The sequence below is a fragment of the Lactuca serriola genome, chromosome 4, assembly GCF_051521515.1.
Source record: "Lactuca serriola cultivar US96UC23 chromosome 4, Lser_US96UC23_V15, whole genome shotgun sequence".
NCBI lineage: Eukaryota > Viridiplantae > Streptophyta > Magnoliopsida > Asterales > Asteraceae > Lactuca > Lactuca serriola.
The window spans coordinates 239,939,322-239,951,717 of NC_136411.1; the positions used below are offsets into that span (position 1 = coordinate 239,939,322).

Consider the following 12,396-nt stretch of genomic DNA (forward strand, 5'->3'; position numbering starts at 1 on the left):
CTAATAGTCCATGAACAATATGCCAATATTCATTGCTTAATATTAGAAGTACATTGTTGTTTAATGTTTAAAAGTATAGCACATTATTTCTTGCTTAAAGTTAATAGTACATTGTTGTTTTGGGGTAACAAACAACTTGAAACATATATTATAGATTTTGTAGTAGTTTTTGCCTGTTTCATAAAATATGTAGTTTGAATTTTTTGCATATAATAGCAGTATTTCTACATTTATATAAACATTTTATTTGCATGTAATAACAAAATATTTTGTAAAGTAAACACCAAGAGTGATGACATCAATAACGGTGCCAATAGGCAATATCGGCAATTTGATCATTGGGGACACGTTAATGAGTGACATATCAATAGAGCGACAATATTGTGGGCAACTTCAACGGCGGGGGACATATATTTAATAATTACGACACCAATAGGGGTGACATATTGGCAAGTGTTATGACTAATGAGCATCAACGACAAAGAAATAACTGAAACTTATTAACGGACGTGTTTGACACAGAGCGTTTGGGAGCTTCTGGTTTCTAATATTTAACAAAACGCTCCCTTTTAAACAAAAAGTCTTGTTTGACACTACAAACTTTTAACGTTTATGTTATAAAAAACGTTCAAATCTAAAAGCTATCTCATGTAGCTTTGAACAAAACACTACTAGCTAGCAGCTACCTGCTACCCTACTACCAACTTCACGCTATCCGCTAGTGTTGCCAAACACGCTCAACACGACATCTTGTTGCTAAAGCCTTTAACAGTGATTTCGGAAACTTCTAATTTACAATTCAAAATTTTCAACCTCGACTCCCTTAAAAATGTGAAATAAAGATTTACCAGGAATCCCAAAGTGCACTATAAATGACGTCAGAGCATTATCTAACCAACCATGTCTCCAACAAAGTCTATAAAGAGACACATACATACACACCCAGTCATAAAATGGTAAAATGGCCCAAATTTGTAATTTTTTAATAGTTTTTTCAATATATTTTCTGTTTTTTTCAGTGGCAAAGAAGCATAACCAGATCACCAAACTCAACCAATTGACCGAGTCAAGAAGATCAGAGAATCCGCCAGCTGGGGAAACATGGACAGAACAAGATACATCAAACTTATCTCCAATACTTTCTGTTGAACCTCAACAAGGATCAAAGGAAGCAGACAGGGTTGATAGGCTTCCAGGTCAACCACAAGTGGACTTTGATCATTTTGCAGGCTATATAACAGTCGATTTAAAGGCTGGAAGGGCATTGTTCTATTACTTTGTTGAATCACCTCACAATTCATCAACCAAACCTCTCCTCCTCTGGCTAAATGGAGGTAATGCGTTTTTTGTTTCATTCTACCACTAAAATGGGCCCATGACAAATTATAAGCTTACATGTTGTCCTAACCAATTTTTGGAATCAATATGAATTGAACTTTAACTTTTTGTTCCACCAAAAAAAAGATGCCACCAAAATAATGCTTGCAAAAGGCATGAATATCTTTTATTCTCATCATGGAATATTATATGATAAATCATCATCATTTACATGTGCTGAAATTGACCACTAGTAATTAAGATAATGTACAGGACCTGGATGCTCGTCGTTTGGATATGGAGCCATGGAAGAACTTGGACCCTTCCGAGTCAACAGTGATGGGAAAACACTCTACCGCAATGATTATGCATGGAACAATGGTAACAAAAAAATATGAGGAGATTTATGTCTTTTCCACATAAAAAACGAGTACATGTCCCACTTTTTTGATGGAACAGACAGTTACATGTCGTGTTTCCGTGAATACAATGTGAAAGACTAAATACAGAAAATTTTGACAGAGGCTAATGTACTATTTTTGGAGTCGCCAGCTGGAGTGGGGTTCTCGTATTCAAATAGATCGTCTGACTACACAACAGGAGACAAGCAAACAGCTAAAGATTCATACACTTTCCTCATCAACTGGCTTCAAAGATTCCCTGAATACAAAACCCGAGATTTCTTTATTACAGGTGAAAGCTATGCAGGTCACTACGTACCTCAACTCGCATCCCTCATTCTCTCGGAAAACAAGAAAACTAAGGGAACGATCATTAATCTTCAGGGAATTGCAGTAAGCACTTTTCATACGTGGGACTGCACAGGGCACAACACAGGAGCTCGTTTGTGCAAAAGTCATATTTGCCTTCCTCATAATTAAAAAAATCCCTAAAAGGATCATGTCCTGTATGTGCTAAATGGGTGTACTTTTCTGTATTGTAGATTGGGAATGCTTTGTTAGATGACAATACACATCTTCAAGGGATGCTAGACTACTTATGGACACATGCCCTAATGTCCGATGAGGCAAATGCAGGAATTAAAAGGTATTGTGACGATGCTGTGAATTTAAGCAATATATCAGAAAAGTGCTATCAGTATGTAGACCAAGGATTTACTGAGGTTGGTAAAATTGATATTTACAACATCTATGCACCACTCTGTGAACGAACCACACAAAAACTTCAATCTACTGCGTCTGTAAGTCTCTTAATCCATTTAACAAAAATATGTAGCATCCAACTTTCAAAACTAGATAAAATATTTCCTGGGATTTTAATTAATTGAACTATCTTTTAAAGAGATGATGTATTGAACCAGGTAAAGAATTTTGATCCTTGCTCTAGTCGTTATGTGTCTTCATATCTAAATCGAGCAAAAGTGCAAGAAGCTCTTCATGCCCGAAATACCTCATGGTCACATTGCAGGTACCTCTTTTCTTATAAATACCTCAAAGCCAATATAAAAAGGCTGACTGTTTACTTTATTATGAGCAGCGATTATAATTGGACAGATAGCCCAACGACTGTTTTGCCTACTATCAATCAGCTAATTGCATATGGTATTAGACTCTGGATATACAGGTGAGTCCACCCAATCTACACCCAATCCTTTTTTTTTTTTAATTATTTCTCCTTTACTTAAAGACATGACTTAGTGGTAAGATATATAAAATATATACGGTTATATTTTTTTACTTGCTGAATTTGTTAAAAAGCTAGCACAAAAGTTAGCTAATTACTAAAAAACTAGTTGCTAGCTTACAAACTAGCTAATAGAAAATGACGGTTGTTAAAAAACTAATTGATAACCTACCTGAAAAATATAAAATGATAAAAAATGGAATTTAGGATAATTTCTAAATGAGTTTCATATAATTTATTAAGGACACATTTGAAATATTGTAAAACAACTCCTAAAATTTTTTTATTCAAATGTTGTAAAAAAATCATTGAAAATCTAGTCTAAGTAGCGAGCTAGTTTAAAAGCTAATTTTTGACTTGCCAAAATGACAGTTTAAAAAAACTCAAAAAAGAAGCTAGTTTTTTTTAACTAGTTGTGATGCGCCAATTCTCAACCAAACCCGTAACTCAACATGTAAATAAACGGGTTTGGGCTGAGATTTCTGACCCGCCAACCCGTTAATTTCATGGGTTTTGTTGGGTTATCTGTTTGGTTCGTGGATTCACCCACCAACCCGATTATATATATATATATATATATATATATATATATATATATATATATATATATATATTAAAATAAAATTTTATTTATAAATTAATGGAATACACTATATGACATGCATGCCCTAACAATCTAACCCCAAATCCAATTCTATTTTTCCATCCATTCCAATTCTATTTCTCAATCATTTTAGTCGATGTAAAATGTAAAATGTTAATTGTTAATTAATTTAGATACATGTATAGTTCGTATAAATTTGACATGTGAAAAATTATCGAAAATAACCCATTGACTCTTTGACCCGAAATTGATCCACTGAACTGTGAACTTGTATACTTAAACGAGTTATGTGGGTCGGATTGGGTTGAAGTTTCCAATTTGCCATCCCGTAACCCGCCAACCCAAACCTAAAGGCCTAGCGCCAAACATAACCATAATGAAAAAAGTCAACGGAGATCGTACCTTTCTCAAATATTTTTTCGAAAAAACTGCAAAAATGATCCCAGTGGTATGTATTTTTTCTGAGGTTTAGTCTAAACCTCGACTTTTTGGAATGATGGTCATTTTAACCATGTTTGCTTGTGGTTTTGGTTCCTGTCTATGCTGAAAAGACTATTATGCATTTCTTCTTTGTTTTTAAGATTTTTGAAATATTTAATAAATATTAAAAAGAAATATCTCTCTCTCTCTCTCTCTCTCTCTCTCTCTCTCTCTCTCTCTCTCTCTCTCTCTCTCTCTCTCTCTCTCTCTCTCTCTCTCTCTCTCTCTCTCTCTCTCTCTCTCTCTCTCTCTCTCCATTGTTTTTTTAGATTTATTGGGTTGAAGAACATATATATCTCCATCTTCTTTCCAATCCACTAAAAACAAGCACACACATACATACACTAAATCATCTTAATATTCATCCACATCATTTGCATCTTTCATCCAAATCTATTGAAAAACAAACAAACATATATTAAATCGACATCTTCTACTAGGTTTTTCCTTAACTTTAAAGTATATTCTCAATGGAACCATCTAATCCACCAATGAAACCAAAAAAAAAAAAAAAAAGAATAAAGAATAAACCCCACTAACCTAACATCTGCCAATCTACAAGAGCACAAATTAGCTAAATTTATTGTTAAAAGTTTCCCCTCTATATACATTAATCATTGATATTTTGTTTCCACACCATCTTTGTTTGTTTCCCAAAATGTGAAACATATCAGGAGATTCAGCTAGCTTCTCTTCCGAAAATACCAATCGTGTTCCGGAAGAAAGTCAAAAAAGACAACCACCAATAGTCAACTCCTATAGTACTTTCACAACTGTAGATGTTGGATCCGGTGCTCAAGAACTTTTATATTCATCAAAGAAGAAGAAAATATCTCTAACAGAGATTATCCCTTCACAACCTCTGATTGAAGTACTAAAACTCAATCCCATTCAAAATTGAAACTGATGCTAAAAATCACGACTCAAAAATCGGATACGTCTTTTTTATCCCATTTAATAGAAAAGCTCCATTAACTGATTATAGATAATAAACATAAACTCGGATTTTGAGGAAGGCAACGATTGGAAGAACCCTTTTGAAATCAAGATACCCACTACAAATCTTTCAGTTCAGCTTCGGAGATGGTGCATATGTGTAAGATATGGTCACTGAAGATTTCTTTATCTCTGGAATTCGTCGCCATTCTTGGTGGTGTACATCTTCGCTTCAGGCGGTGTTCTTCGGATTATGATTTTTTGCGTAGGTTTTCGTTTCAGATCCGCCCTTTAGCTTTTGGATAAAGGTTCAGTTTCAAATCCGGGTGTAACAACCCAAAAACAGTGATAAAATTTTTCATTTTAAAATCATTGTTTCTATACATCATATCTTCTTAAAGTTAGCCATGATACAAAGTATCAAAACATCAGAGTAACACTAGTCAAAAGAGCAGAAATATGAGGGGATGTTTTGTTGTTACGCCGAGCCCTTCCCTTTCACGCCGAAGTACCTGAAACCATAAACATAAATTGTAAGTATAAAGCTTAGTGCATTTATGAATCAGTGGGCCCAACCGTAATGTATATTCCAACCCAACATACAATGACGGGCCTAGCCTTGGGGCCCAACCCTGGGGTTTCTTCCAACCCAACCATACAATCATGGGCCCCGCCTTGGGGCCTAACACTGGGGTTTATTTCAACTCAATCATACAAACATGCAAGAGTCGCAAAAATAGTTAACATAATATATAACATAATCCAGTGGGCTAGTATTGGTGCCTTCGACCCACAAGTACGATGAGAAGACCCACCTGTCAATCAATTCTCGACTACTACTGCTCTAACTATGAGAATACCAAGGCTATGCTCCATCTATGCAGTCACACCAGATAAACCATTAGCTCTTCTTCCAAAACTAGGTGTTTGACCAATAGTCAACTCAAGCCGAAATTCAATGATCAAAGTCAACAGTCAGTTTTGACTTTAGTCAACCACCACGCCATGGCCATTCTTGGCCACAACGTGGCCCTCAAATATCCATACATACGTGTTTTTCATAATCATCACACTATGGTAACCTAAAGCCATGTCGTGGGCGTTAGGTTTCCAATAACTTAATGGGTTAAGCAATTTTCTTTGATCCTAAAAGCTCCAAAGTACAAGTCTGGTCTAACATGGTCTTGAATGATAAAGTTTCCAACTTTATCGATCAAGACCACCCAAAAGGTCAAAATCTCATATCCTAGGTTCTAAAATGGCTAAATAAGACATGACTTCATCCATTAAACACTTATTCCAAAAAGTCTTTAGCTCATCAACTTCAAAAGGGTTTCTAATACCAGAATCATCATAAAAGTCGTTGCTTTATGGACATGCATGTCCAATTCATGTCTTGAAGCAACAAAGATTTAAAATAAGGGGTTTTTGATAAAAATTACATGCATGGTTCAAAAACTCAACTATACTTCAAATCCAAACCCATAATCATACCAAACGATCTAGAAATTTATAAAGTTGCAAACTTTATGAGATCTCACCAATCCAACTTACTAGAAAATTAAGATTAAGGGACAAAACTAAAGATCTAGCAACCTATCATGATAAATTTTGAGTATCGGACACTTACAAAGGTCTAGAAGAGTGCTAGAACGAGGATGGGGGTCGCTTGTTGAATCCTATCTCACTTCTTCTTCTTTCTTCCTTCAAGGACTTTAAAGAACACCAAAAAAAGCTAAAATAAAAGAGGAAGGAAATTACTATTTCTTAGATCTTAAGGAGGCTGATACAGGCTAAGGGTGAGCAAACCCCAACCTCATCATTCCTTTAAATAGGGAGCAAACCTAGAAAAAGTAGAGTTTTCTATCTGTCAGCTACCACTTCGTGGCCACATATAGTAGACGATCCATTTTGACTTGTCACGTCGTGGTGGTGCCTCCACCACGTCATGGCAAACCTTAAAATGCCAAAAATGAAAACATGAAGTACCTTGGGATCCGGGTGTTAGACCAGACTCAGAATAAGTCCCCTTCTCCACATTTGCTTTAGATATGGAACATTCAGTATATCTGTGTCTTGTGTTTTGATGAATATAACCACTATGAGAAATGTATATGTGTTTTAATTTTAACAAGAAAAATAATTATGTGGGTTTTCTTGTGTGTGTATGTGAGAGAGAGAGACTCTTACTTTTTTTAATTATAAGAAATAAATAAATAAGTATTAAATTTTTAAAAAGTAGAAAATAAATACATTAAGGGTATTATAGTCATTTCAAGTTTCAAATGGACCAAATACGCAACAAAACAATCTCAAAAAGACCATCATTCCAAAAAAGTCGAGGTTTGAACTAAACCTCGGAAAAATACATCAAAGAGACCATTTTTGCAATTTTGTCTCTTTTTTCGAACATCATGTATCCAAACAACGCTTTAACATACGAATCCCTGATAACATGTAATAGTAAGTCAAAATCTTTTGTGGTAGATTTTTTCATTCAAAAGACTTTTGGCATTCCTTGTAAAGTTACAAGCTAAATGATAGAGATTTTTTTCTTTCATATATTTAATATTATTTTATTTATTTGCTTAAGAGCATCCACAATAGGATCTCATTAGATAGTTATTTCAGTGAAATAAGTTTTGCCTAAATCAAACTAGCTATTGTGAGAACCTTTTTGTCCCAAAACCATTTTACTTTGGCTGAAAATTTACAAGCTCGTAGGGCTTTTCACAATTCTAATATTATGAATTTCATTTTCATAACTTTTCTTTTAATTTTAGTAGGACCCATAAATAAGTTGTATATAAATTTCTTTTGCTATAGCATGGATATATTAAAAATTCAGTTATTAATTTAATTAGCACCAAAAAGATCAGCGGAAAAAACGTTGAAATAATCATCTAAATTGATATTTATTTCATCCATAAGTAACATTTGTTAAAAATATTCCTTATCGTGGACATTTATTTAAGCTTTATGGTTTATTAATGTGGCGATGATGTGTTTATTGTACATATAAAAGCACCTTACAAGTTACACTTGATTTATGAATCATTGGCAGTGGTGACACTGATGGAATGATCCCAGTAACATCCTCAAGGTACTTCGTGAATAAGTTAAAGCTTCCGATAGAGACTGCTTGGAGACCATGGTACTATAATGGAGAGGTGAGAATATTTGAAACAATAATAACATCGAATAACAATGTAGGAGTAATATATATTTTAAAAATAAACAATACAATAATAGCAAAATTTAATATGTTGATGTTAAAAATGTGATAGGTGGGAGGATATGTGGTAGGCTACAAAGGAGTTATACTTACCACAGTAAGAGGCGCAGGGCATGCAGTCCCTAGTTACCAGCCAGAAAGAGTATTGCTTTTGATTTCATCATTCCTTCATGGAAAACTTCCGCCATCTTTGGCTGAATAACCATTAATATAAGTTATTTACCGGATGAAAAATGACAAGTTATAAGCAAGTGGTATCCAATCATATTGGAAATATAACAAGTTCATTTTGAGCATTGAATGTTTATATACAATAATATAATAAATATGTCTCTTTAATCATTTTGTATGGCTTTAAAATAAAGTGAATGGAAAGAAATTGGTCAATTCCATCGGGCATGCAGAGCCAACCATTTTATTTCATTCCAATGAAATGAAACATTTTATGTTTTTCCTGATCAATTTTTAACCAATTTTCAATAATGATGTATTCCTAATTTTTGGCATGAATGTTGAGCCCTAAACGTTATCAAACGAGACAAATGATTAGATGCTTATGTTTCCCTGTGGCTTGGGTTGCAAATGAAAAACTAAATTGTCTTGTGTTCACTAAACTTATGTGCGAGCGCGTAACCTCAAACTCCAAATTTAATAACGAGTAAATTCCTTTTAAATAAACTATGTTAAATACAGGCCTCATCAACAATTTTATGTTTGTCTTTGTTCGTATTTTTTTCTGTTGTATGTTTCTAACAATTTCTTCATACAATATATATACTACCTAAAAAATCTGAAACATGGCAAAGACGTAACGTTTGCAGTGGGTGAAATTTAAGAAAACAAAACTCCAACATATACCTTTTGAAAATAATGCCACTAGTTATCATGACTATTTGTGTACCTATAGTGACACATAATAAATTTAAGAAAAAAACTGATAAATTGTCCATATTAGTTTTCAAAAATCTAGATTTGGTCCTTAATTTCAAAAAAGTTCATAGACTGTCTATGTGGTTCCAAAACTATTAACAAACGATTATTTTTAGTTAGTTTCTTTGTAAATTTAGTCTATTTCAAAATTAAAATGATATTTTAACCTTTTATATATGTGGGGATAGTGAATATAAAGCTGTTTTATACCTAAATTTAAGTGTGGAACCATCAAATTAAAATGACATAGTTTACTTGAACATTACAACATATTTCCATTTTATATACCCACTTTTATATATATATATATATATATATATATATATATATATATATATATATATATGTCAAAAGTGAATATGTGGCTGTCATGTATGTAATGTTAGGTATAAAACCATCAAAATTGACTTTATTTTGATTAAAAAACACATTTTTCTTTCATTCGTAGCTTCTTTCTGTTGTTTTTGAACTCATATTATATTTGATTTCGTGATTCATTTTAAATATCTATCTATTTCGAATGTGTTTTTTATTAGAGCTCTAGTAGGTTTCATAACTCCTTCAACACCTATTTTATGCATACTTGTACGGTTTTTCTATGGTGGCTTATGGAAAGAGTTTTAGTAGGTTTTTTAATGAACAATTTCAATCTTCCAATGTATTTTTCTGTATTAAATTTCTATTTGGAGACATACAAGTAGTTTTAACAAAATGCAATTAAATCTCTCTATCATCTTTCTTCTATCTTCAATTAGAGTAGACGATAGGCTTTTTATATATTTTTATGGAGTTTTAAATATTTAATTTTGCACCACAAACCATGTATAATAATACATTATCAACTATCTATAAGTCTTCATATTCAAATTTAATATAGAAAACTATAGTAAAAAAGTGAAATTGTTCATCAAAAACCCAATAAACTTCTTCTCATAATACATCAAGAAGAACCATCCAAGTATACATATGGTAGGTGTCAAAGAAAGTTATGAAGCCTACTAGACGTCTAATATAAACAACACATTTGAAATACATATATGTTGGGGATAAATTATGAAATCAGAAATAATATAAGCTCAAAAGCAATATGAATAAGCTAACAATGAAAAAAAATTGTGTTTTTTTAATTAAAATGAAGCTAATTTTGATGGTTATATACCTAATATTACATACATAACAACCACATATTCACTTTTCCCATATATATATATATATATATATATATATATATATATATATATATATAGGTTATTTTGTTTTTAGTAAGTATTGTGTGCCAGAATTCACAGATCTGGACTAACGGATGAAATTAATCAATGAACATGATTTGAGAGTGTATGATATTACAATGGGGTAACATGTACCATATAATCACACAATTTTTAGCAAAACGGTATTTTGGACAATTAACTACATTTATAAAAGGAAGTTTTCGGATTTTTAGGGATGATTAATTCTCAAAATTTAAAAAAATCTGAATTTTTTAATTAATTCAATTTCAATTTTTACCGATTTTATTCTATCAGAATATTTTTTGTTAGAATGATACTCTTTCAGAATTTTATTCTAATAGAATATAATTGAAGAAAAACAAGATTCTTGAATAAGATGTTGAAAAATAACAAACATTCTAATATATTCTTATACATCTAAACTTAAATACAAATTCATATATATTTTTACAAACTAAAAGTCTTATACATTTTAATATAGTTATAAATATTCTAAAAGAATATCAACAAAAATGAATAACATTCTTAAAACATAACAACATTCTGCTAGAATAATCTCGTTCTCCATGTTTTCTTCTTGAATTCTGAAAGAATATTGCTGTTTTTGGATGTTGAATCCCGAAATTCTGAAAGAATATTGTTGTTTTTCTTCATTCTTTGAGAATGAAGTATCACATATATTTTTTTCATAAGTTACCTCATCATTTTTACATCATCCTAACATACATTAAATTCCAACAGAATATCTAAATCATGAATATTTGAAAGAAACACATGTTCCTACTTATATAACCACAAAAAATACACACCAACTTTTAGTTTTTGTTTTCTTCTTATTATCTACAAAATTCAGAAGTTTTTAGTTATTTTATATAATTTTACTCAATTCAAATGGTTTAGAAAAACAAAACAACTAAAGCCAGTATATGCAAAACAAGATTCTAACATAAATTGACTTTTATATTCAAAATCACTACAATAAAACATAGAAGAATAAGTATAAAAACAATTCCAAACATGTGGTCTTGTTGTTCAATACAGTTATCAATCATTAGTCTTAGTTGTCATTCTGACTTCTCTCAGGCATAAACACAAACACATAGAGTGCACTTCAGTATGTGTTATTTATATCCATTATTTTAATAAAACCAAAACACAAATACAAATTAGAGTAGTATATGTCATCGTATATGCATTAACTAAGAACCAAAGACAAAAAATACAGATTTAAAAGAATCACATAAAGATAAAATCAAACCTGTGGTCTTGTTGTTCAATAGTTGTCTTATGGTTCAATATTGTCGGCTCAAAAACTCAAAATCAGATATCAAAAGAAAGACATAATCCTATTCTGACGACTTTAATCGAACATCTTTCAGGCATTCTATTTCAATCAATCTATTTTTTGCCACCATCTGTAAGCATGGAGGCATCAGGTGGATGGAAGGCGACAAACATGAAGATGAGGAAGAAGAGTAGTCGAATAGAGGATCTAGAAGTTGTTGTCATGATGGCGGATAAAAGGCTGACGGTGGTGCTCGGATGTATGAATCAATTTCTGGTGGAAATTAAGGTACAAAGGTATCAATGATTTGAGGAAGCCATCGATGGTTAAGGTTGTTGGCTTTGTAGGGTTAAACTAATTAAGGAGAGATTAATTGACTTAGTTTTTACCATAATTAGATATAGTAAGTTTATTATTATACCATTTTTTAATTTATTTAATGATTTATTATTCCTAAATTCTCATTGGTGCATTTAGGCACACTATTTGCTAGAAACATTTGAACCTAGCTCTCTCTCTCTCTCTCTCTCTCTCTCTATATATATATATATATATATATATATATATATATAGAGAGAGAGAGAGAGAGAGAGGTGGGTTCAAATGTTTCTCACATCTATTGTGTGCTAGAATACACCAATAAAAATTGAGTAAACATTAAATGTATATTAAATGATATCTATATTTATAAATCTTTTTTATGGAAACTAATTTAATTCGTCGTTAATATCAC

At 31.9% G+C, this 12,396-nt stretch overlaps 1 protein-coding gene across 2 annotated transcripts; it reads left to right on the plus strand.

The window, feature by feature from the left end:
• The first annotated feature begins 935 nt into the window (after positions 1–935).
• On the plus strand, positions 936–8,639 carry LOC145096873 (serine carboxypeptidase 1-like). Of its 2 annotated transcripts, XM_079034237.1 has the most exons (8): positions 936–1,334; positions 1,591–1,698; positions 1,840–2,111; positions 2,261–2,518; positions 2,639–2,745; positions 2,815–2,901; positions 8,046–8,151; positions 8,269–8,639. In XM_079034237.1, exons 1-8 carry the CDS (start codon positions 962–964, stop codon positions 8,416–8,418), a joined length of 1,461 nt encoding a protein of 486 aa, XP_078890363.1. In that variant the 5' UTR covers positions 936–961; the 3' UTR covers positions 8,419–8,639. The 2 variants fall into 2 exon arrangements, with proteins under 2 accessions (XP_078890363.1, XP_078890362.1); XM_079034236.1 differs by having other exon boundaries at positions 2,639–2,901.
• Positions 8,640–12,396: the final 3,757 nt, after the last annotated feature.